This window comes from Halichoerus grypus, chromosome 4, assembly GCF_964656455.1.
Source record: "Halichoerus grypus chromosome 4, mHalGry1.hap1.1, whole genome shotgun sequence".
NCBI classification, from domain to species: Eukaryota; Metazoa; Chordata; class Mammalia; order Carnivora; family Phocidae; genus Halichoerus; species Halichoerus grypus.
In genome coordinates, this window is record NC_135715.1 from 12,210,271 (window position 1) to 12,236,803 (window position 26,533).

General features: G+C 42.9%; 1 protein-coding gene across 27 annotated transcripts in view; it reads left to right on the plus strand.

The window, feature by feature from the left end:
- Nucleotides 1-26,533, plus strand: part of DOCK9 (dedicator of cytokinesis 9) — a 327,271-nt gene that overhangs the window by 198,082 nt on the left and 102,656 nt on the right. For all 27 annotated transcript variants that reach the window (XR_013446892.1, XM_078070150.1, XM_078070157.1 and 24 more), the window contains exons 21-34: nucleotides 416-537; nucleotides 1,552-1,638; nucleotides 2,023-2,112; nucleotides 3,846-3,961; nucleotides 4,234-4,303; nucleotides 5,143-5,268; nucleotides 5,832-5,903; nucleotides 13,895-14,041; nucleotides 14,259-14,342; nucleotides 15,014-15,125; nucleotides 18,230-18,408; nucleotides 18,853-18,966; nucleotides 20,881-20,995; nucleotides 25,275-25,408. Coding sequence is in view for 26 of the 27 variants with exons in the window: in XM_078070150.1 (XP_077926276.1) it covers nucleotides 416-537; nucleotides 1,552-1,638; nucleotides 2,023-2,112; nucleotides 3,846-3,961; nucleotides 4,234-4,303; nucleotides 5,143-5,268; nucleotides 5,832-5,903; nucleotides 13,895-14,041; nucleotides 14,259-14,342; nucleotides 15,014-15,125; nucleotides 18,230-18,408; nucleotides 18,853-18,966; nucleotides 20,881-20,995; nucleotides 25,275-25,408 (1,568 nt within the window). In the remaining variant the exon portion in view is untranslated. The remainder of the gene's footprint in view (nucleotides 1-415; nucleotides 538-1,551; nucleotides 1,639-2,022; nucleotides 2,113-3,845; nucleotides 3,962-4,233; nucleotides 4,304-5,142; nucleotides 5,269-5,831; nucleotides 5,904-13,894; nucleotides 14,042-14,258; nucleotides 14,343-15,013; nucleotides 15,126-18,229; nucleotides 18,409-18,852; nucleotides 18,967-20,880; nucleotides 20,996-25,274; nucleotides 25,409-26,533) is intronic.

The following is a 26,533-nucleotide window of genomic DNA, read 5'->3' on the forward strand; positions in this document are numbered from 1 at the left end:
TATTTTTTTAAAGATTTTATTTATTTGTGGGGGGAGAGCATGAGCCAGGGGAGGGGCAGAGGGGGAGGAACAAGCAGACTCCCCACTGAGCACGGAGCCCAATGCAGGGCTCCATCCCAGGACCCGTAGATCTTGACCTGAGCCAAAGTCAGACACTTACTGAACCACCCAGGCATGCCCCTTTGTGGAGTTTTTAGATGAAGTTTGTGAAGGTAGCATGCCTGATCTGCATATGTAAGTTTTTATAAAAGATCATTTTAGAATTGTAATCCCAAAGAGGCCAAAGTACATTGTAGACAATGTTCTGCAGAGACTAGATTCAGGGCCTTAAAGATCAGGCAGTTTAATGGCATTGACTTTCTTTCATACATTTTCAAATACCTACAGTGAAGTTTTTTGTGCTTTTTTTCAACAGTTGGATATTCCTGGCTTCCTCTCCTGAAGGATGGAAGGGTGGTGACTAGTGAACAGCACGTTCCTGTCTCAGCCAATCTCCCATCTGGCTACCTTGGCTACCAGGAGCTTGGGATGGGCAGGGTATAGGACTTTAAGATTGATTTATCCTAGGACCTTCAGAAAACATGAAAAATCAACTAAAGCAAGAATAACACAAAAAAAGCACATAGTATTTTTGCTGGTCCCAACATTTTAGTTTTAGTTATTCATTTTCAAGTAAACATAGGGCAGTGGAAGGCAGTGCTACTGACAGCACACTTTAGAATTATGGTTTGGGCATTTTAGAAGCCCTGAACCAACAGCGTCTCAGCAGGGGAATGGAGACTTGGAGACACTGGATGAGGTAGAAGTTTTTCGCTGCAAACTAGCCATGCTCAAGTAAGGATGTGTTCTTAGAGTCACACAGACTATTAGGAATTGTCTTCCAGCTTAGGGTAAGTCTAGTAACAAATCTCGCCTACAGGGTAGCCCGTTCTGATACATTTTCTGATTCATTAAAGCCTGAATTTTCTTAGATTTCTCCAATCAGTTAGTTGGTTTTGCATTTTTTTTTTTTTTTAAGTAGTGCCAAATTTGGGTCCATGTTATGGACAAATGGTCAAAATATTCCAAAATCAGGGGAAATCATATAACATTCAGTTAAAATTGCTAGTCTGAACAAGAGAAAATGGAGGTTTCAAAAGTCAAAATAAGCACCCACAGATGATTAGCCCTTTCCCCATGTTAGGACTTCTTCTACTGTCCTATTTGCTGGATGCGGTATCTTCTGCCATCACTTTCACAATCCTGAGCTCTGGTTTGGCTAAGTCACTGGTGAAATAGCCTTCTTTCCCTCTCAAATGGACAGTAATTCTACAGCTGCAACTAAGCAAAAGATAACTTAGAAAATCCAGGAAGGAGAGCACTATACTTGGGGGAAGAAAGTGGGCGGAAATTAGTATTGGTTGCATTCCTGCTGTTAGCCAGCCGTAACTATTGAGTCACTGACGCTGTTTGGGCCTTTGACACCTCATCAGTCCCCTCTGTGAACATGGTGTTTGAAGCCAAGATCACTAATCTGTTGGGATGTTTTTTTTCCCTTCCCTATCTTTTCAGCATTATGGTCCAGAAATTAAATGGGTAGACGGAAGCAAGCCACTGCTAAAAGTTTCAACTCACCTGGTTTCCACAGTGTATACTCAGGTATGTTTTATTCCACTAGCATGAGCAGTGATTGCCGAGTGAATGAGTTTGCATGATTTTTTGGCAAAATGAAATCCTAATTGATATGTCATATGGATATATTTTTACTCTAGAGGTCCTTCATTGAAGAAAGTACATTATAAGGTGCTCCTATGTACTGATATAAGCGAATAGTATAAGTAACATTTTTCAACAATTTCCTCTTTTGTTGGAGGATCTTTGAAATCTTCTTTAAAATTTATTTTTATCTCTTTGATGTTTTCATTTTTATATGGTCAGTTTCATATCTAAATAAAACATGCATGCTGCAAGAAGCAAATACTCCTGTTTCCACAGCATTATGCTAACAGGCTTTCTTTCTTTCTCTTCTTTTTTTTCTCCCAGGATCAGCATTTACATAATTTTTTCCAGTACTGCCAGAAAACCGAATCTGGAGCCCAAGCCTTAGGGAGTGAACTTGTAAAATACCTTAAGGTATCAGATGACTTTCTTAGTAACCCCTTTTTAATGAGTTTGGGGTAGGTTGGGTTTTCTTTTTGGTGTCGAGTATTGTTCTTACCACTCGGGAACCTTGTAAGGATGTTCTTAGCTAGATACTTTCACGTTGATAGCTTCTGTATGGTTTTAGATGGTGGCAAGAAGTGGATTCAGAAATAGGACAACTCCAGAACACTATATGTTAACTATACTGGAATTAAAAGAAAAAACTAATTAAAAAAAGAAAAGAAGAAGAAAAAGCGAAGAAATAGGACAACTCCTGCCTTCATCCTCATCCCACATGTACTGTTTTTAGGCCCAACTCAAAACACATTGTTCTCTGCATAGAAAATCACTCACTAACACAGGCCTATCTGTTGAGTGCTCCCCGGGTGCAGAGCACAGTAACAGGCACATAAGAAGTGTGCTTTAGTCCCACGGTTAAATAATTTCTAGTTCACTATAGGAGATAACATAACCTTGGAGAATGTGTGCTAGGTAGGGGAAAAAAACCCAAAAAACAAACAAACAAACAAAAAACCCCTGAAAAAACAGAAAGAAGGCACATGCCCAACCCCAGTGTTGTGCAGGGGTTGGAGGCTCCCAGCATCATGGAATAGTGAGAGCAAGGTGAGGTTTATCTAGGGGAGTTTTATCCAGAGTGTGATTCCATGGGAATATTTTTTTAAAAGGAGAGTAGCTAAAAGAGCATCCTAGGCATGAGGACAAAATATAAGAAATGTGAGAAATGGGGGCACCTGGGTGGCTCAGTCAGTTAAGTGGCCAGCTCTTGATTTCAGATCAGGTTACAATCTCAGGATCCTGGGATTGAGCCCCACATTGGCCTCCGCGCTCAGTGGGGAGTCTGCTTGAGATGCTCCCTTTCCCTCTGCCCCTCCCCGCACATGCTTGCTCGCTCTCAAATAAATAAATCTTTAAAAAAAAAAAAGAAATGTGAGAAATGGAATACAAGTTTGTTTGACTTCAGCAAGGAACATGGAATGAGAGTTCTGAAATCACTGCTTGGCCAAGTACCCTTTCAGGTATCTCACAGAGAGCCTTATGACTTTAAGAAGAGTCTTTGTATTAGTTTTCTATTGCTGCTATAACAAATTACCACAAACTTGGTGGCTTCAAACAACATGAATTTATTTTCTTACACTTCTGTAGGTCCGAAGTCTGACACAGGCCTCACTGGCTCAAATCAAGGTGTTATTAACATGGCTGAGTTCCTTTCTGGAAACTCTGGGAGTGAATCTGTTTCCTTGACCTTTCCCAGCCCTCATTCCTCATTCCTTTGCTTGTGACCTCTTCCTCCATCTCAAAGCCAACAATGTTCCATCTCTGACCATTCTTTCCTTAGGCACGTCTCCTCTGACTCTCTCCTTCTACCTCCCTCTTCCGACATTAAGGACCCTTGTGATGACTTTGTGTCCACCTGAATAATCCAGGATGGTCCCCCTACCTTAAGGCCGCCTTAATTCCCTTTTGCCATGTAACATATTCACAGGTTCTGGGGATTAGGATGTGAACATCTTTGTCCCTTATTCTGCCTGCCACTGCCTTCCATTATTTAGATAGACTTCTTCCATCCTTGTTTGGAACTGAGTGGAAATTGCGTGGGGTTGGTCTCTTTTTTTTTTCCCCGTAAGATTTTCCTTTATTTGAGAGAGAGAGCAGGGTTGGTATCCTTTTAAGAAGATAACACAAATGCCATTCCATGTCTGTAGAGCCTGCATGCGATGGAAGGCCACGTGATGATCGCCTTCTTGCCCACCATCCTAAACCAGCTATTCCGCGTCCTCACCAGAGCAACCCAGGAGGAAGTTGCCGTCAACGTGACACGGTAAGAGAGGCGGATAGGCGGATACCTTCTTCCCTTTCAGTCTGTCCACATCTGGAGCACGGTCATACATATCTGGGATGCTAGTATGTGTTGACCATTATATTTAAGAAATTTCTTTTGATCCCATGTATAGGGACCCCATCTAATTACTCGTTTCCTTGTTTCCTGTGGTGCCAATAGCATCATCATTGTTCTGCAACTACTGTGTAATAATGAAATGTTTTCATTTTCACATTACTATTCATTGCTTTATTCATTTCTGTGGTGTGTAGGGTCATTATTCATGTGGTTGCCCAGTGCCATGAGGAAGGATTGGAGAGCCACTTGAGGTCATATGTTAAGGTATGTAAAATAAACGGTCCCGATCATTTAAATCTGTGGCTCTCCAATTTTCCTTCTAAGGACTCATTTTTTAAAAACCTAGTTATTTTGGGATGAAACTTAATACCTCTGCTTTCTCTTCTATACCTTAGCCAGTGCTTGTACCTGAATGAGAGGAAGTCCAGAGAGGGGCAGCCATTCATTTATTTACTTAATTTAATTTTTTCAACGTACATTTCTTATAATGGGTTTTGCAAATAATAATGACGTGGAATTTTAAAGAAGAATTTTAAGTTGCTCTTGGTAGGCCTTTGATATAGCCCTATTGTTTTCATCTTTCTTTTTCCCAACTAAAATTTGCAGTAAAACTGTTTCTCCTGAGATGAGAAGGTTAGCGCTGGCCACCATCAAATTAGATAATTATGTGGGACAGCAAGAGATGTCACTAGGATGAATATCAACAGGTTCTTCATTTATGTAACACTATTCAATAGACAGTGGCGGTTACCATTCTGAAAAGTTACACACATTCTATTTAGTCTTAGACACCTCTGTAAATTACAGTTACAGAATCAAGTCACCCAGTGTCGGGTGACACATTCCTTGAAGTCCTTGGGAGGTGGAATTGTGGGCTGGAGGACCACTGACTTGAGCCAGGTGGTTCCCGTATTGTTATGGGTTCCCTGAAGGTATCCTGGGCTCCCTCTTTGTGTCACCCTTCCCCCCTTCTGTTACCACACCTTCCTCTCCCACCCTGCACTTGTACCTCAGTCCCTCACCGCCATCCCTTAGAGCCTCTCCTGCTTTCAGCCCATCCTAGATAACAGGGACATTAAAATATCTTTCCCTTTTCTTCAAAGTATGCTTATAAAGCTGAGCCGTACATTGCTTCCGAATACAAGACCGTGCACGAAGAACTGACGAAAGCCATGACCACAATTCTCAAGCCTTCTGCTGACTTCCTCACCAGCAATAAACTACTTAAGGTATGTGGGGTGGGGGTGGGGGGGCAGTGTGGCTCTGCAGTATTGAAATTGATGGAAGAAAATCCGAACGCGGTAGCCTGATCAGTTCACCCTTCTTGTGTGTCTTAGACAGGGACCAACTTTGCTGCATATACTTGTGCTTCTAACAGACCTGCAAAATATTACTATATTTAAAATTTCACGGGCTCTTAAGTTTTAAGAAGTCATTATATTCGAATGGGTGGAGGACACCGAGGTGGAGATAATAAAGGCAGCATCAGCAGGGGAGGCTCAGTCAGGAGGAAAGGTCACAAATCTAATCCAGCAGTGCCTCTTGTTGGCTTGTGCCGTGCTGAGCATGTGCACCCAGCTTCCTAGTGGGATGCAGTCCTGGTTGTGGGACACGCGAAAGCCGGAGAGCAGCTCCGTGCACCTCTGGTCCGATAATACTTTGCCGAGTGGTTCAGCCCTGCTTTGGGGTCGCACCTGTTTTGCATCTGTAACATTGTCAGCTTAAGAGAGTAAACATCTCGCCTCCTAATTGTTGGGTTTCTCACCGGATCCTTTTTTTTTTTTTCTTTCAGTATTCATGGTTTTTCTTTGACGTTTTGATAAAATCCATGGCTCAGCATTTGATAGAGAACTCCAAAGTTAAGGTATGTCACTTCGATCAGGGCTTGTGTTGTGGCTCTTAGGGGCAAGTCTTTTTGTTGCTTTGTAGCTCACATTCACCAATGCTCTCTGTTGCCAGTTACAGCACAGTTCTAGGTGCTTTCCAAGTAAGAAAGCATTTTATTCCAAGTAATAAAGCCATAGGGCTATCATAAAGTACTGCCCCACATTTTATAGATGAAGAAACTGAGCCCGGAGCGAGTTACTTGCCGAGGCCTCACTGCTAGCGAATGGAGCGAGTGGCCACGTTTTGAGACCAGTCTGGCTTGAAAGCCCACTCTCCTGAAGCGTGTGTTACCAAGTCCAAAGAAAACTCTGTCTTTTCCTTTGTATAGCTTGGAAGTCTTCAAGTCTGTTGAAATGAGAGTAACAGTTTAAGCATTTAATGTAAATGTAATTACCCAGTCTTGAACATTGTAGACCTTTCTCAGGGACTTAGATGAGAGTGTCTGATGTTACTTCATGTCTCCTGGAAGCAGTGAAGGGAGTTGGAGATAACTCCTTGCTGAGGTGCCTGGGTGTGTGTGACACTGGGTCCCCATGCTGAAGGTGTCCTGGGGATACCCTTCAGGCCTCTCTGGACTGATGCCTGTCTGGGTGTGACTGGCTGTCTGAGGCTCAGTGTGGACACATTTTTATAAGATTCTAATGTGGTAAACTCAGTGGTCAAGTGACAAAGTCCCTTTTGAGGTGTGCATACTCTTGGAGTTGCCGTTATGACTATGAATGAATGCTGTCTGCGTTGCATTGTGCAGGGTCTTGAGTCTCGTGGAGAACAGGAGGCCCACGTGCAGGGAGCGGGTCATGGTGACTAGCAATCTGTCACAGTGAATAAAGGGAGGACAGGGAGGCCACGGGGAAGGAGGGTGAAGATCTAGCTCCCTGCACCAGGGATCTGGACTCTGGGAGAAAGCCTTGGGAAAGGCTGCTGGATTTTGTCGGGCAGAAGGTTGGCAGCTCAGAACTGAAAGCCACACTTTCCTCTAGTAGAATGGGCACTGGTACCTGACCAGGTGGTTTCCTCCTTCTTTTTTTTTTTTTCTTTTAATTCCGGTTTTAGTGCACAGGCAGATGCCAGATGGAGGTGGGCCCTGCTTTCCACAGAGTAACACACCATCTAAATCATGCCAGGATAGCCTGCCAAGTAAAAAACCTAGCAGATTGTCTACTTGGCAGTACGCAGCTAAGTGCGTGTGCACGCACACACACACGCACGCACGCACGCACACACGCATGCATGCACATACGCATGCACGCACACACGCATGCATGCACACACGCAGGTCATTTGGATGTAGTACTTCTACGTTAAAAATGTCATGTGCAGGATAGGCTGTAGGCTTGCCTTAGTTTGCTCAGGCTTCCACAGCAAGTACCACAGCCTGGGTGTCCTTAACAATAGAAATTTATTTCCACGCAATTCTGGAGGCTAGAAGTCTGAGATCAAGGTGTCTGTAGGGTTGGTTTCTGAGGCCTCTCTCCTTGGCTTGTAGATGGCTGCCTTCTCCCCGTGTCTGTGCATTGTCTTCCTTCTGTGCATGTCTGTGTCCAAATCTTCTCTCTTGTAAGGACACCAGTCTTGTTGGATGAAGGCTCACCTTAATGACCTCGTTTTAACTTAATTACCTCTTTAAAGATCCTGTCTCCAAATATAGTCATATGCTGAGAGACTCTGGGTTAGGACTTCAACATACAAATTTTAAGGAGACACAGTTCATTCCATAACAAGGCCCCAATGGATTTTTCATTATTTTTGGCTCTAAGTAAATGTAATCACTCCAGAAAGATTGGTGGCTTGAGTATATTTAAAAATATAACTGTTTGTTCAGGAAGTATTCATTGAGAGCCCTTACTTATAGGCAAGCTCAAGGGTTACAAAGTTAAGTGAGGCGTGGTTTGTGCTGTCGCAGAGTTTAGGTGGGAAAGTGCATGACTAGACCACGGGAGCAATGGTCAAAGAGGTAATGAGCACTTTTGAAATACCCACAGAAGTGAAAGTATCGGGCTCCTGGGTGGCTCAGTTGGTTAAGCGTCTGCCTTCAGCTCAGGTCATGATCCCAGGGTCCTGGGATCAAGTCCTGCACCAGGCTCCCTGCTCAGCTGGCAGCCTGCTTCTCCTTCTGCCTGCCACTCCCCCTGCTGTGTGCTCTCTCTCTCTCTGTCTCACTGTCAAAATAAATAAAATCTTAAAAAAGAAAAAGGAAGTATAAGTATCAGTAACATCTCTTTCCGAGAACTGTGATAGAAAATTTAAATAGAGTAATTTAATTGCATGTGTCTTTTTCTCAAGATGCTAAATTAAACCATAGAAATTTAGGGATGGTAGGGACCTGAAAGCTATCTTCTGGTCCAGCTGCTCCCATGTGCCGCAGAGGTTGAGATGGAGTATAGACCCGTGAGGTGCCCTGCACAGGGTCACACAGCAGAGCAGAGCCTAGAAGTCATGCTAGAGTCAGAATCGGCTTCTCCCAGATGATCTGCCCTTTCCAGTCTTATAACTTAACTCTCCGGCACTTCTGGGAGGTAGTTTGTTTTTGGAACTCTTTAGAACAGACTGCTCAAATGCTACCATGCACAACCTTTTCTGTAAGTTAATTATATCTTGGCCCTAAAAGAATATTCAGAGAATTTTTAGAAGTAGTTTATTTAAAAATTGTTATCCAGCATAAAAAGAAACACACTGGCATCCAAAAGGAGAAAGCTTAACCATAAGATAATTTACTATAAAAAGAGATTCAAAATACCTACTTACCACTTTGGAGAGTTTAACATTTCACTTCTAGAGGGCTCCCCTCTGACTTCTTCCATGTCACCTGACGCCATGCCACTCCTTCCCCGAATCACACATTATAGATCTAGGAACTTCTCACATATTTTGAAGGTTTTATTCATTTGCCTCATATCTTAGGAGTAATGAGTTTTATGTGTTTGAATTAGTTATTTTTAGGTCCGTCTTTATTTGCATCTTAAGAATTATATGTCCTCGTCCCTGATCCCAGTGTTCTGAATTGAGGGAACAAGTTTATATTCACCATTCCTGTGCCATTTGTGATTTCCAGAGTCATGATCAAATTCCTCTCAGAGTTTTTATACTTTTAGACTGAGGATTATTAGTAAATCCAATGTGTTTATAAACCTGACCTTGATTTTTTTCCCTCATTGGTGAGTCTTTCTTAAAATGCCATGACCAGGCACACATCTGTCTAGTAGGGGCACCTGGGCCACAGACTCATGTAAGAGCCAAGTAATGCTTTCAGTGCAGCTGAAAGTGCCTTTCCCAAGAATATTTAGCATAGATCAGCATTTGGAGGCATAGTCTGTTGAGCTGAGGCTTGGTTGTACACTCTTGCTGGTACTGGGGTCATTCCATCTGCTGCATATTTATGTAGAAGGAGATGCCCCTGTAGAAGGTGCATGCTGGTAGGCCAGCTTCTAATGCTACACTCTTGCTGAAGATGGACGTGGCCACATGTGTCCACCTCCCCATCCCAGCCAATCAAACTGCACTTTGTGCCATTTGTTGAGGAAGGCTGTAAATCAGAGCCTTCCTTTAACTAGCATCTAAAATAAGCGACTTCCTTACTACCGCAGATGGACCTGCAGAGTTTGGATTGATTACATATGACTGTGCCAGACTGAAGTGTTCCATAGGTGACATGTGCTTGGAATTTACAATAAGCAGTTTTTGAGGAAAATATAAAACCAACCTCGTCAAGGCCTACTAAGAAGTTCCCAACTCTGAACCCCACTCAGCCTCTATGCTCAACACATTTTAGGTGTTTCTTTTCTATCACTTATATTTAGCAGTTATAATTTCAGCAGACTTTTTGGGAATTTCCTCTCCTCCCACCTTGAATCAAGCCAAATTGCTAGCATTCCACAGGTGAACTTCTTGCAGGTTGGAAAATGTGGCCTAGGATAGGATGAATATATAACCTCAGTTAGGTGTTTAGCCTTCAGCCATTTCCTGACTTAATTGAGCAAGCAAAGAGTGTTCAAATGAAAAGTAGGGAAAGGATGGTATGCTTCATGTACCATGGACTGCCTGTACTTCCCCCAAACTATAAACGCATGATGGCAGAACGTGAATATCCATACTCCCATCCATGAGCGCGTGTTTGGAACCGTCCTTGGCTATGCCCAGAGCACAGAGGAGCTATGCAAATGGCAGAGATGGTGCATCGGCAGCCTTGGAGCTGACGCCATCCTCGGAGGAAGAAGACATTCGGCTGGGCACGGTTCGAGAACAGTGAAGAGGGTGTATGTGTGAGCTCCAAAATGATAAAGCATTGTGGAGGTTGGGGTGGAACTTTACCTGGAAGGATGCCACACTTAGGGAGAAGACAGTGAACATGAAGCAGGAGAAAGAGCTCATACCCAGGTAAGGCCAGGAAAATGAAGTTTATTAGCTAATAGTCTTATTTATTATATCTCAGGGAGCCGTGACATAGCCTGTAGGAAAGAGTGCTCTAACCGCTAGAGCGTAGAAGAACACAGCAAGGAAAAGAGAACCAGACATTTGAGTGCTCCCTTGTAAAGGAAGCAGTGATTTGGGTAGCAGTCGCTGTCGGAGCCCAGACAAGACATGTAGGACGTGGTGAAACCCGTCGCTGGTGTCTGCAGACCGGCTGTTAGCAGCGGGGCTCACCGGGCCCTTCGCAGCATGGCTGAGTGTGGGTGGTCAGGGAGAATCCACTCAGGCCAGGGGTCAGGTGGCAGGAGCCAAGCAGCCGGCAGGATGGCACAGAGGTGTCGGGCTCACAGCAGGGTGGGGGCATGGGGCACAGCAGGTCCGCCGGAGGAGGCTGATCTGGTGTGGACAGGCGTTGGGGAGGCAGACCCCACACCGGCAGCATGTGTCAGAGGAGCAGATCGCGGTGGCCGGGCCACTGGGGATGCTGCAGCAGAGCCGAGAGGAGATCCTACAGCAGGACAGGTCAGGAGTAGGGGTTTCGTCTGGCTGACAAGTGTCTTCGTGTCTCAGTGTCCTCTCCTCCGAGCCCGCGCGTCTGTACTCACCGCTCTGGACAGCTGCCCATTGTCCTAGATCATTTTCTTCTGTTTCAGTGTATAGTAGTCTCCATAGCAACATCTAATTACTTTGGTCTTTATCACCTTTAGATGCGTCTTACCTCACTGTTTTGTTGCCAAATTAGGGCTCCTGACAATAGCTATTTGTCACTGCACGGAGAGCTTCATTTCAGTCTTCAAAGGCACTGAGTTGACCTCTAATCATGGAAGAGCTTGGTTGGTTGGTTGGTTGGTATGTTAATTATCCGCCATTCTTCACCACATTTTCTTTCTTTTTAATGAAAACTTCTTATTATAGAAAGTTTTAAATAAACATGAAAGGAAAGAGAAAAGTTGAATGAATCTCATGTTTGAAGCTCTGTCACTCACCTTCAACAGTTATTGGCATGCTGCCATTGTGACTTTAGATCTCACACTGTTTTTAGAGCATTTTAAAAACAATCACCAAATATTCTGTCATTTCATCTGTAAACACTTGAGTGTGTCCTCTCTAACAGAGAAAGCCTTTGAAGAGATGGAAGCACTGTACCATTATGACACTCAACAAAGTCAGCGACATTTCTTCGTCTTTGGACACCCTGTCTGTATTCGGTTTCCCCATGTGGTTGATGTGTCTCTGAAGTTTCTTAGATTTTCAAACTGTTCCTTCTCCATTTGTTTGCTTTTTAATGCAGTGTATTTGTTGAAGTAGGGGGGCCCTTTGTCCTGCAGAATTGCCTACATCGTAACCTCGCAGTGTTATGTGGCATGGTCCTTTGTCCCCCATGGTTCCTGTAAACTTGTGGTGATGTTGAAGCTCAGTTTGATTTAGGTTTGGTTTGCTTTTGGGCAAGAATACTTCATAACTGGTACCGCTGCATCACATCGGGAGTCATACAATGTCTGGTTGTCCCACTTTTCGTTTTGATAATAGTGACTAATAGGTTAAGTGGTGCCCACCCCATCCATCCACTTTTCATGGTTTAAGCAGCCATTGATGAAGCCCCATTCTGAAGGCCTCAGGTGTTTCCTGAGAGACCTTTTTTCAGGAGTAGCCAGCTTGGGTTAGCGGGCAGTCATGCCTGGTGGTTTGAGGTGGCCTTGCCTGGGGTCCAGGAAGCTGACCATCAACTGAGGCTGACCCCTCAGGATACAGAGTTATGGGGTTGCATATACAGAACAAAATCCCTTTGGAATTTCTAATTTTACAGTTCTGTTTTTGAAAGTGGGTAAACTTCAAATACTTATTACTTGATCCTTCCCTCACTGGATTCTTGAGTTTATAAGTTTGCAAAGATTGTTTTATTATTTGTTTGAGAATTGAGATTATTATAAAGCTGGCATTTCAAAATTCACAATAGGTTCTGGTATTTAATGCATAAAATAATGCATGCAGAAATAACTAAATTTCAGTTCTAGTTTTAGAAAATACTGTTTCTTTGATACTGGGATACGGGTTTGGCTGTTGCAAAACAGACCAGAATAATGGTTTAAAGAAGACAAAAGGTTCATTTCTCTTTTTTGGAAAATTATAAGCTGGTAGGCAGCTCTGAGAGTGGGGCGCTTGTCCCCCAGGGTTGGTCAAGGACTCAAGCTCCTCTCCAATTATCCAGCCCAGGTGTCACCCTCATCCAGGCTCACCCACCACCCCACATTCTAGTCAATGCTAAAGAAGACTTGGAAGGCAAGCATCCCATGGACATGGCTGGGAAAAGCAGTCTTTCTCTTACAGCCCATTGGCCAGAACTCAGTCACATGGCCTTTCTCTGGCCTCAAGTTAGGCTGGGAAATGAAGTCTCCAGCTTGGCAGCAGTGTGCACCTGTGAAACCCAGGGGTTTCACCACTAAAAGGGAGAAGGAAAGTCAGTTAATACTTACTGAATCTCTCTAAGCTTCAGTTTTCTCATTTGTAAAATGGGGGTGAAGATAGTCCCCCTGTTGTGGCTGTTAGAATCACATGCATGAGTGGATAAATGTCATGGAGCATATAATTCAGACCCCTTCACGTATCAGGTTCTCAGTAATTTTTCTCATTTATTGGGCACGTGGGTGGGGAAGCAAAGTGTCAAAGAGCAGAAAGAACACAGGCCTTGGACTCATGGTGGATCTGGGTTTGAATCTTTGTTACTTGTTAGTTCTTGACTGAAGACACATTTACCTGACCTCTCCAACCCTCTGTGAAATGAGAGTTAAAACTTGTAAGAATTTAATGAAAAAGCACGTAAAAACATGTACTAGTGCAATGCCTGATGTGTGGAAGATAATACAGCCCATGATAGCTAACCGGTGAGGTCTGTATAATGTCGTAGGTAAGCATTCCTGATGGGGAGAAATTATTATGTAAAGTTAATTTGAAGAGGACTGTTTCTTTTTTTAATATTTTATTTATTTATTTGAGAGAGAGAGAGAAAGAGCGGAGGGAGAGGGACAAGCAGATCCCGTGATCCTTGGGATCATGACCTGAGCTGAAGGCAGATACTTAACCGACTGAGTCATCCAGGCGCCCCTGAAGAGGACTGTTTCTAAGCAGAGTAAACCAGTGACATACAGTCTCTGATCTGTTTATTTTCCGTTTGAATACTTGAAGCTTAAACCTGAGCCACTGTTTTCTAAAGAGTTCTCTGAGAGGTACAGGCATTCAAGCCACCAGAAGTATCCAGTAAAGACGCAGCTCTGATGAGAATCTCTGGGAGTAGAGGTACATCTCCACTTCTTTACAAGTACCTCCGAGAGGCTCTTTCTCAGGCTGAAGTTTGGGGTTTCAGGTCGAATGCACACCACTTATATGAGGTATCAGAATACCTGTACAGTATTTTGAGAGAAGAAAGAATAATTTCTCTTGTCTCATTTTAGATAAATAAGATTGGAGCTCTGGGTTTTTTTAAAATGGACTCAGGGATATTTTTTTCCCCCCAGAGGGTTGCAACTTTAAAAATAACACACGTTTGCTCTAAATTCTTTTTAGTTATTGCGAAACCAGAGATTTCCCGCATCCTATCATCACGCTGTGGAAACCGTTGTGAATATGCTGATGCCGCACATCACTCAGAAATTTCGAGATAATCCGGAGGCGTCTAAAAATGCAAATCACAGCCTTGCTGTGTTCATCAAGGTAGGGACCTCAGGGCGCAGAGGGTGTCAGGTCAGTCAAGTGGCGAAATGTTCATTCTAGCAGTGACTAGTATACAGTAAGTGCTCAGTCAATGCCAATGGCGCATTTTTATGCTATAGAATAAACTTATTAACAGTAAATGCTGATTTCAACCCAACTTTCAAAAAAAAAAAAGCTGGGGCCTAAATACTCACCTTTGTGGCTTGTTTCCCTGCAGAGATGTTTCACCTTCATGGACAGGGGCTTTGTCTTTAAGCAGATCAACAACTACATCAGCTGCTTTGCTCCTGGAGACCCGAAGGTAGCGTGTATGTTACACACTGTTTTTTTGTCTCACAGATTGACATCCAGAAACCCACCTATTTCTCTGGGCTCACGTCACAGTTTTCTTTCCATCCCAGAGGCACTCTTGTCCCCTTTTGGAGATACTAACTAGTACTTGCATTAATGTGTAAGATATTAGGGATGCAATTCTGGATGTAAAATAAACATACTTACTGATTTCCTCATAAATAACTGAAAAGACTTCTCAACTGCAAAATTAAAAGTATATGTGTTGCGAATCATAGTTTATTTAACATGGTAATGGAAGTAACCATGTAGCCTTTCTCTGGTAGAATTATCTACCTCCTCCCTCCTGTGTCTATTTTAAAGCTCTGCCTTACTCATTTTTTTTATTGTATTAAGTCTGTGTCTATAATTATAAGCTGCCTGAAATCCTTTTTGACGTAGGAGGAACAAAAATAATAAATGTCCTAAGAGTTAGTGGAGGACATTTTTTAATGAAATGTGTTCCCAATTTTCAAACAAATGCCCACAGCCATTCTCAAATCTATAACATAGCATAGAGCACGCAGTTTTAAGAGGGTCAAGAAGCTAACGACTGGTTGTATGATTTCTAATAGGTTTTTAGGACGCTGTATAAAATATTCAGTGAGGCACTTAACTTTCACTAACCATTGTTCCCTGCAGACCCTCTTTGAATACAAGTTTGAATTTCTCCGTGTGGTATGCAATCACGAACATTATATACCTTTGAATTTACCGATGCCATTTGGAAAGGGCAGGATTCAGAGATACCAAGGTAATCTATCTTTATATATGTCAGTCTGAGTCTTTTCACAAAAAGCCCTTCATTTTTAATAAGAGAATGATTCAGATATGACATTAGAATTTTCTGATTTTTTTTTTTGTTGATGAATTAAGTTTTTTCTTGTTAAATTTCCATTTAAAAAACTATTGATAAAATGTTGTATGGGAACTTAACTTGTCAGCAAACTTATTAGACCTCAGGTCATGTCAGTGTGACTCTTCTTCATTGAAAAATTCCTTTTCTTAAATAGAAATCCATTTTACTTACTCTAGTTTATTTTTATTTGTTTCACTTTTCCTTTTTTCTTATGAATTAGCTTTTCTTTCACCAACTGTGGAGTCAAATGACACTCCTGTAGGTAGGTGTGGGGTGTGACGCTTGCTTTCTTGCATTTTCCTCCTCTAAAAGAAAAAGAATGCAAGTCATTGCTGAAATGCTTATATATGCTCTTCATTTAGGCATTTCCCATATACTTGGATCAGTTTTTAAATTCACTATAAACCAGTGAATTTATTCTCACTGTAGCTAAGATACTGCTGTTAAAACCCCTGGGAGGGATCTGGGTTTTGCTCCTGGAGTCACCAGGTCCTCTAGGATATCTCTATAAGAGGTCAAACAAACAGAACGCCCTGTTTTACTCTAAAAATGTATTATTCCACCATTTTCATAGTCCTTGTCCATAGGGGTGGCAGTAACCTAAATCACAAGCAACATGGCTTTTCACATGCGTTTTATGTTTGCATGTTGAGTCTTTAACTGTTCTGTATCTTCTTAAAGTTTGAAGAGAGTAAATTCATAGAGATTTCTTTGTCTTCACTAAGTCAAATGAATCAAATTAGTCTGTCAGGTCTGTCAGGTAATATTACTACGTTTAGTGCCTTGTATGTACCTGGGGATTGATTATGCCGAAAGAAAAAACAGAAGGATGCCACCAACCTATTAACGACACCCTAAATCAATGGCCTCTGAAATTCAGAGAGAAACACACAAAAGCATTCATTCAGAGACATAAATATCTTTCCCCAAGATCAACTTGGACTGCCTTTTAAGGAGCCAGAAGGGGGATTGGGGCCCTGGAGTTGGCATTCAGCGGTGTCTAGGATGCACATGACTTTGGGAGGCAGTCATGGACAACAAGGATGAAAATCCCTAGCTGTTTTACCTAAGTGAAGTATGTGCAGTATTAGTGATGAGGGCTTAGGAGAGAAAACTAAAGCCAGGAGGGGGGATATGAAATGAGCAGCGGGGCATGTGGGATAGGGTGGCCAGGAAAAGCCTCATGGCCAGGGTGACTTTGGAGTGAGGATCAGAAGAAAGCCAGGAATTGAGTGTCCTGGGTCGAGGGAACAACTGGGTATTTGGCATCCCAAATGCAACCTGGCCCACCTGTCTGGTCTTACTCCCCACTATTCCCCACACTTCAGACATTCCTGCTGACTCCCAGCTCCTCAAACATGGGCTTGCCCACCCTGACATTCCTCAGCCTCACACAGCCTCCTCTCTGGGGGAATCTTCGCCTTGCTCCCCAGATAGTCACTCAGCACCTCTTATGTGGAGCCTGCCATGTCTCCTTCTGCCCTCTCCTAGGACCCCAACCTCATTGCAAACCTTGTCTCACTCCCCTCACCTTGCAGTCATTTACTAACCCACCTGTACTTGGAGACTGTGACTCTCTTCCTTTCTCCTATCAGGGTACTGAGGGTAGTCCTTTATACCCTATGGCTGGGCAGTGAATGTGTGCTGATGCCCACCTTCCCCTATACCCTGTAGGGTCCTGTTTTTTTGTCCTACAGAGCTGAGGGACATGAAATCCTTCAGGTGCCCAGAAGACTCTTAAAAGCTCTTAGTAGACCATCAGGGTATTTGGTGGCAAGGGGGGCTGCCCTCGGCAGGTGGGTGTGGGTCACCTACAGATAATGTACCTTATGACACTGATAGGAGTACATGTTTTTAGCATTCCCCTTCCTCTCCCTTCTTACCTGTTCCCCCCTTCTCTGCATGCATGCACATGCACAGTTAAACCCATAGTATTTTCGTAAGGGCTTTATGTGAATTCAAGCTGTGCACTGTCATTAGGGTAAACAAAGCTTAAAAAACCATACAGTGGACGTGATTATTCTGGAAAGATGGGTACTTTCCCTTGCTTCTGCATAGGACTTGGGTCAGTATTTTGGATAGGTTTAGAAGTAACTAATAGGGAATCAAAGTCAAAGAAGGTGTCTATAGATTTTCCTCTAGTAATAGATTCAGTATAAGAATTCAGATCCTAGCTACAGCTTACAGAAAGGTATATTTCAGCTTTAGATGGATGTGTAGCCACTTTTATTTACCCTCCTTCAGTAGATTTCATGTTTCCTTCTATCCGCTCTCTGGAAGAGCTTCCCGTTTGATCATTTAGCTTGCTGATGATTTACTAGTTTAGTTTGGTGTTTTGTGTATTTCAGTGTTAGTTTATATTAGTTTTTTTTTAACTTGCTTTTAGAGGTGCAGAAGTATTGAATATATTTTTAAAAATCATGTTAAATAAGTTCTTCATTCAGGGACAGCAGAATAAAGAGGTTATATGCTAACTTGTTCATTTTAAACACATTGGGTTTTAATGGGAATATATAGGCTTTCATGACCAGGAAGTAGATTAACGAACTCAAGTAGTAAAGGAAAATTTTAAGAGACCATGTATATTTATTCTTTCTTTAATTACATGTTTGTTATGTACAGATTACTTCTCTATAATGTCAATTAGACAGTAACTTTATTTTTTACCTGCATGTAAATAACAAAATTTCATTTGTAATATAACATGCTGTATGTTCTAAAAATTGGTATTAAAACTATTCACTAACTTAATATTTATGCAAGATGTAATGTCTTCTAAAATCAAAATCCAGTGCAGTTATCTGTATTTAAATTTAAGAGTCTGATGTGATAAGAAGTGGAGCAGTATTTTAGATAATTGACCTTTTCACACTTGAAGCTACATCTAATCATCTGTTGACACACAGGGTGGGCTGAATGTAAAGGGTGGTTTTGACTTTTATTTTATTCAAAATGCGTGATAGCCTCTGTAACTAAAGCAGTATCTATCCTCATTTCAGATCTCCAGCTTGACTACTCATTAACAGATGAGTTCTGCAGAAACCACTTCTTGGTGGGACTGTTACTGAGGGAGGTGGGGACCGCCCTCCAGGAGTTTAGGGAAGTCCGGCTGATTGCCATCAGCGTGCTCAAGAACCTGCTGATAAAGCATTCTTTTGATGACAGATATGCTTCAAGGGTGAGTGGACTCTAATGGAAGGAAATACGGATTGATAAATGTCCTTTATTTTAAGTAATATGAAGAAAGTAACCAGTTAGAGAATTAATGGTAACAGCACTAAGACTCTTCTCTGTTTACACACTAAAATCTAATAGAGGTCTTTATTTATTTATTTATTTTTAAAGATTATATTTATTTATTTGTCAGAGAGAGCACAAGCAGGGGGAGCAGCAGAGGGAGAAGCAGGCTCCCCACTGAGCCCGACGCAGGGCTTGATCTCAGGACACTGGGATCGTGACCTGAGCTGAAGGCAGGTGCTCAACCGACTGAGCCACCCAGGCGCCCCCTTATAGCAGTCTTTATAGGAAGGATCCAAATGCAGGAGATGGCCAGTGCCAGCTCAGTCCATCATTCAGTTCTCAGAGCCATGGGATAAACTTGCGCCGTGTGCCTTTATTTCAGAGCCATCAAGCAAGGATAGCCACTCTCTACCTGCCTCTGTTCGGTCTGCTGATTGAGAATGTCCAGCGGATCAACGTGAGGGATGTGTCACCCTTCCCTGTGAACCCCGGCAGTGTACGTAAGCATACAGACCTGGACACAGCCTGCATTTGTTTCCTGTGGCTACTGTAACCAAGCAACACACATGGGGTGGCCAAAACCAACAGAAATTCATTCTCTCCTAGTCAGGAGGCCAGAAGTCCAAAGTCAAGGTATCCACAGGGTTGGTTCCCTCTGGAGGCTGTGTGTGAAAAGTTTGTTCCATGCCTCTCTTCTAGCTTCCAGGGCTTGCCCCAAATCCTTGCATTCTTCGGCTTGTGGCAGCATCATTACAGTCTTGGCCTCTATCTTCACACGGCCTTCTTCCTGGTGTGTATCTGTACAATCTCTGAAATCCTCTCCTTTTCTTACAAGAACACCAGTGATTGGATGGATGGCTCCTAATCCAGGATGACTTCATTTTACCTTCCATCTTAATCACATCTACAAAGATCCTATTTCCGAATAAGGTCACATTTTGAGGGTCCAGGTGGACATAAATTTGGGGGGATACTATTCAACCCATGACACACCCATTCTTTTTTTTTTTTTTTTTGCCACTAAAACCATAATAATCCATAGTACTCCTGATTAATTGCATTTCTGGCTAAGATGGGGTCAGTCAGTAAACCTTCAACTCTTAGGCTGAAAATCATTATTTAAAACCATGCTTTCCTGATGGACCATACCTTGTAAGACATAAGGACCTTCTCTATACATTCAACAAAAATTTATGGGGAGAGGAGGTTAAAAAGAAAAGCGTAGTTCTAACCTGTGTAGTATGAGAGCTCCATGCTAGCTCATTCTGATGGTAACATGCTACACAGTCTTGGAAAAGCCACATCTTTGGGCTAAAATTTCTCTGTGCCTGTTAAATTAGATGTCAGGGAGGCCAACATGAGTGACATATGGCCCCACCTCCAAAAACTGACCACTTTATATTATCTTCATGCAGTCATTGGAAGATGGATTGGAAATTAAGTTGACTGAAGGATGATCCCAGAAATGATCTCAAAATGTTTAGGGTGGAGACTGTTTGGCATTCATTTGCACAGTGCTACCAGTGCAGTAATTTCCTTTTCCCTTTTATTCTGGGCCCATGAACGAGCTCAGTTGTTAGTCTTTCCACCTTGTGATTATTACATACACTTGGGGAATTTTCATGTTGTGTTTTGTCCCTTCCCCCCCACAGTGATGCATTGTCCTGAGTTTTAATGCTGTCTCTCCACCTCTGAATACATGTCCTAAATAATGGCGCACTGAGACGCGCCACATGTGTAGAATGTGTTCTGTAGTTCCGAAGGGCACTAATCTCACCCCATACAATGTTGTGTTTCACACGTGTATTCTCTGAACCTGTCTGCTTTTCTGATCCGAATAAGGAATTCAGGGTATAATGCTACCTCTTGTAGTTCTCCAATCCTGAGAAAATCACCAAAGAAAAATCCCTTTTATGACAGAACTTCAAAATTAACCTAATTTCTCCACTGACTGAGAGTTCGCACGAAGCTGCAAGCTTGCAGAGCTTTCCAGGGCTGCTATTGTCACTGTTGCTCATTTGGGAGGATTTCGGATGTGAGAGAAAAACCAGTGTTCCAGTTAGAAAGAGCCTGGGAGGCTTTTCCTGAGGGAAGAAACAATATGAGGAAATGCTGGGCATCCGAGCTCTGGTGGGGGGACGTGCTAGGCCTTCTGGGGCAACAGACAGTGACTTTGCGGACCAAGCCGGCTCTGCGCGCGGACCAAGCCGGCTCTGCGCGCAGACCCGCGCCGCGTCTGATCCATGCTCCTGCCTCTGGTCGTGCGCGCCGGGCGCCGGCCTACCCCACGCGGCGCGTCCCCGCCAGGCCCTTGCGTCCCGCGCCGGCACGCGCCCCCCACTAACGAGAATAGCCGATGGCTCTTTGAAAGTCATCTCCGGTTATCTCTTCTTCCCCTCCGGTGGGACAGACTGTGAAGGAGGACTCGCTGCCAGCCGCGACCCCGCTGGTGACGCCGCAGAAGCCTGGCATCGCGCCGGACAGCAGCCTGCACAAGGACCTCTTCGGCGCCATCTCCGGCCTCGGTAAGGCTCGCGCGCGGGTCGCGGCCCTCTGCTCTGATCCTGCGCGCGCCTGCGTCCAGCGCGAGGGGGCCGCCGCGACCCTCACCGGACGGTCTCGGAGTGCAGGGTTCTGCCCCGACTGTTCTTGGCCTGGTCTTGATATTTGATGATTGCAACCCCTCAGCTCGACCCTGAAATACAGACCCCCGAATTGGCAGGCACTGCAGATTCGGTACACCCTGATCACGGGCTTGTGCTGTTTGCTGGTAGTGCCTACGTTAATGTCGTATTTTAAACTTTCACATTGGATTTTTAGAAAAGGAATGTCTTCGCAGGTGTGGGGGGGCGGGGTGGGATGTGGATAGGATTTATTTGTGGGGATAGTGATTTCGATGAAATGTGATAGAATAATTACCAAGGAGATAGTGGTCTATGGCAAGAATACAGTTCTAAAATCGGTTTTCTAAAATCTTCTTTCCTAGGATATTTTTCTCTCTGATATAATGTAAGAGCAACCCCCATGGGGAAGAAAACAGATGGCATAAGTCAAGATTCAAATTGAGTAGTACTCTGTAAGAAAATGCCTGAGAAATGTACTTATTAATATTCTGACTAATTGAGCACCTGTGCCAAATCCTTCATAAAGATAATGGTACAAAAAGAAAGTAGATGTGTCTTCACAGAATTGTCACAAACACTCACAGGTTTATTCTGTCTTTATTTCTCTCTTTGACTACATTTTGAATAAATGAAGCATCCTGCTGTGGCCAGTGCTTGGGACACCCAGTGGGTGGAATTAACTCACAGGGCAGAATAAAGGGCAGTCCTCTTCGCCCTTTAATTTGCAGGAGTATTGTTTATTCTGAATTTATGGCCTTACCTTCTTTGTTGTTCTTGACGTCAAGAGGCTGTTTCATGTAGGTGATGAAAGTGAGCAGAATGTAAAATCAGAAACCCCACACTAATGTCCAGATTTACCCTACAGTACCAGTCTTTAATCTTACTAATGCTTGTGTATATTTTTCATAGTTGTAGTTATCTCATTAGGCATCGTAAAGATTAAGTGAGTTAATTCATGCGGAATGCTCAGAGCAGAGACTGACTGTATTTGCCTTTCTCCTGGGGCCCTCACTTGTCTTCTTTGCCCTGCTCTGCCCACACACCCAGCCACTGCTCCAGGGGTGGGAAAGGGACTTTCATGGGAAGATTTTGTCTGCAGGAGCTCACAGCACTGGCTTTAAGGTCAGACAGAGGTGGTTTGGGATCCATACTCCATCAATTACTAATTGCCCTGAGCAGCATGTCTCTCCTCTTTGCCCTCAGTGTCCACATCTCCAAAACAGAGTCATGGCAAGGAGTGGAAAGCTTATGCGACGTGCACAGTGCTCAGCATGGTGACATTATCTGACTGCCATTATAACAAGCACAATTCTTCAGTGTTATGCATGCTTTGTGATACACTCTCGGTAGCCAATTTCATGACTCTTGGGGCCCAGGAATGTGTTGAAATCTTAACTCCCTGACCAATACTCTGTAGGATTCAAGACTCTGGAAATGATCAAACCAGAATGAGGTGATACTTTGACTGTGACTTTATTTTCCAATTCTGCATCACCTTGTTAGGGTGTAGGTTGCCTTGAGAACGTAAAGATGAGCCATTGGGTATCATTACCAAGACTCGAACGGCATTAATGACCTTCAATTGCTCTGTGTTCACGATGAAGTTATGAAAAGTATCAGAGACTGATTTAATCCCTTTTCACTCTCTTAAATTTCAAGATCTGAATCCACTTTTCTTAGGAATTCAACCTAACAGACTTGTTTATCCTCAGGCTTCATCTCTATTACCCCCATCTTTAAAGACTTAAGTCCTTGTTCCCTTTTAGAAATGCCTTCCAGAAAAGCCCCCACCTTTGAACTGGGTTTGCTAGTTTTCTGGTAGCTTTTCTTTTATTCACTGAGGGGTTTCCAGTTAACTTGAGTCCTGGTTCTTATCCTTCAAGAGCAGACTTTCTCCTTACATCTCTATTTAGTAGAAATCCTCTTTCCTCACTTATTGAGAATGCACCTTCAGCATTGTTTTTAAATGCCTTTGGAACTTCGTGCATGAAGATTTCTAGAACTGTTCATTGCCTGGATGAATCTACTCCGAGATCATATTCGTTTTAAAAGGCACACATTCTTAGGCTCAGGGTTCCCTTTTCTACCTGCTCAGTGGTTTGCATTGGGCTGTCTATACAAAGAAGACAGAAGTGAACCAAATTTCTTTTCATTTTACTTACATGTTGTTTAAGATTTTTAAAATGCACTGGGCTGAGATATTAAGTACAAACACACACACACACATACACACACACACACACAATGGGAATATAGTTCTACTAAACATGTTCATTTTGATTTATTGCATTTCCATCTGTTTGCCTTAGATTAGGACTCCATTTCTGGAACGGAGCCTAAAACCCTGGGAATTTAAGGTCTAATTTTACTTTACTGAGGACCTCTTTCTCATGATCATTATGTTCTACATTAAATATGAAGTATGGTTATATTAGGAGGACTATAATTATAAGTTGGTCATAAAGTATGTTTTATCTCTTAAGTATAGAAAAAGGCTCATAGTTTTTTCGTAGGTTTTTACCTGTTCCCCATGACAATCCATCACACAGTTTCTGTTCTGGGATGAGGCAGCCTGGGACCAGTGGTTTACATGTTCCAGCCATCACTTACATTTTTACATTTTCAAATTCCCCTGGTGGTTCTTTTCTTAATTTTAATATGCTGATTCAGTTTCGGGGATGTTGGTGATGGATAAACCTGAGTGTTAGGTAGAGGGAGGGATTAACTTAGAATGTGTCTCAGGGGTACCTGGGTGGCTCAGTGGGTTGAGCATCCAACTCAATTTTGGCTCGGGATGGGATCTCAGGGTCTTGAGATCGAGCCCCACGTTGGGCTCCATGCTCAGCGTGGGGTCTGCTTGGGATTCTTTCTCTCCCTCTACCCCTCCCCGCCTCCCACTCTAAATAAATAGATAGGTAGATAGATAATCTTTAAAAAAAGGAAGTGTCTCAGTCCGTGACAGCTAATTTGCATCCTAAAATCTGAAAATGGCTGGCCTGTTCTGAGGTGTTGGGTGTGGGAGGCCGTGCTTACAGCTTGCTGGAGCATGGTGCCAAGAGGCTCTTCATACAGCATGCACAGCCAGCCAGGCCTTTGAGCTGGAGGCATGCCTTTTGGTTCAGCATGGAATGTGCAAGTTTGATAGTTGTTTTAAATTATGTGATATACTTAAATCTTATCTAAGCAGGAATTCAATCTATTACTTTTAAAAATTCCATAGCACTGAGGTGGGGGCTGATTTCTGACTTCAAATGCTGTTTTTTTCACGGATGTCACACATTTTATTTCTAAGATACGTTTCATTTCTGCTCAGAACTGTTGTAGAGATTCCCAAACATTCTCCGTTCACAGCACGCTTATTGTCACAGTAATTTTTTCATCGAGTCCCCAGGCCAGAGTAAATACCCAACAGTTCTGTTTATGAGGTACTTGGAGCCACATAACCTAATTAGTTCTTATATCTGAACAACTTAGTAGGTATTTGAAAAAAAATACACATAGAAAAAATTATTTTTAATAACCACAGCCATTACCAATGGGATGTGAGTGCTTGTGAGGCACCGCCCAGCTTCTCAAATTTGGAGTCAGATTGCTCACCACCATCTTCATTTCCTGTTCCACATTGATTTTCACCCAGTACCTGCTTTTTATCATAGCAACCACCAAATCCCTAGTTTCACAAAGATAGGACATCATCGAAAGGAATGTAGCACGATCTAACATTGAAACTGCAGTTTCGGTAGAAACTGCAGTTTTGAGCATCATCGTGTTTTTCTTGAAAATGTAAAACATCCCAAGACACCCCTGTGAGTTTCCTAGGGCACCTCAGCATATAGTTTGAATACTGTGGCTTATTGCATGGTTTCATTTTTTGATTTGATAGTTGTAGATGGATTTATCTTTTTAACTTTTTTAATGTCTTTGTCTCATTCTGGAACAGTGTGTGTTCCTTTAGTCTGAGAAATCAAAGGTAGCTTCACATAAGTGAATTCTTGGTTATGTCTGAATGTTTCGGCTTATGGCCTGGTTCTTTAAAGGTGAGGTAGTTAAATGAAACTCTTGAACCAGCTTAGCAAAAAAAAAATAAGTGCCGTAGAAGCAATTTCCCTTAAAGTATACTGCTTATGTTTATCTTGTTGTATCTCACCAAGTCTTTGGTCTTGGCTTAATTTCTGTTTAGCTTCTCCGTATACAACGTCAACTCCAAACATCAATAGTGTGAGAAATGCTGATTCAAGAGGATCTCTCATAAGCACAGATTCGGGGAACAGCCTTCCAGAAAGGAATAGTGAGAAAAGCAATTCCCTGGATAAGGTAATTTCTTTTCATATAACTTAAGTGTTTCTTACAGCTAATGGATTTAGCCCCAGAGTAACCCATGCTTCATGTTCTGGTGTTCATTAAGTGTGACTTTTTTTTTTTTTTAAATAACTCCGTTAACCTGGAGTTATTATCAGAGTTATGATCAGAGTATTATCTAAGGATGGGGCCCATTTCCTGAAATCCCCCCAATTTTTGTTTCCAAGATTTCACATCAGGGCAGTGTTTACAGTGGAGGACCTTGAGCAAATAGTTTCGGCAGGTTGGACAGGTAGGGAGATCAAAATGCCACTTGTTTAGAATCGCTGTGGTCTGTATGCCGGAGAATACCATTTATACACAGTTATCCATGCAAATGGGTGTTGGGTCCAGAGCCAGCTCCAGAAAAATTAATTGATCATCTAGGTGATTCAGGGATAAGTATTTATTTGTAACCAACTCACACTGGTACCCCCAACACAACACATCCTCCTTATATTTAACATTTTTTCTTGAAATAATCAAGGGTCAAACTATTTGGAACTTTGTGGGAATGGATAAAGCTTGAATTTAAACCTGGAACAATGATAGATTGGTGTTGCCTTAGCCACTGTTTTCCTAAGTTATTTCTAAGTTATAGGCAAGCACACATACCAATAAACAGGTGAACTACTTAGGGATGTATTTCTAGTTCTCAGAAACGTGCAAGATGTCCTTCAGCATCAGGTTTGTCATTGTACCTACATTTCTGTGGCTGGCAATGACACAATTATCCTTCAGTGTGGTTCTGTTAGAGGCGTGAGCATCTCAGTGTGGGTGTGTGTCATGACGCGTTGAACTTTCCCCTTGACCGTGACTTGCCTTCATGTGTAGAGTGAGAAGCTGCTCAGGAGGCATTCTGCTTGCGTCATACGCAGTCCTGGAGAGGAAGAAGAGAACTGCCAGTCAGCCAGGAAAAACCGGGTCACTGTGGATTTTTCCCTTCTAACAATCCCACCTTTGCCAGAGGAAACTTTGCATGCGGCACCTTCCCTCCCACTGCAAGAAGTACTGGGTTCTCCTAGTGGCCCTGGCGAAGTGGGTGGGCAAAATGATGCATTCACACTACTGTTTTGCCACTAACTGCACCTGTATTTCTTC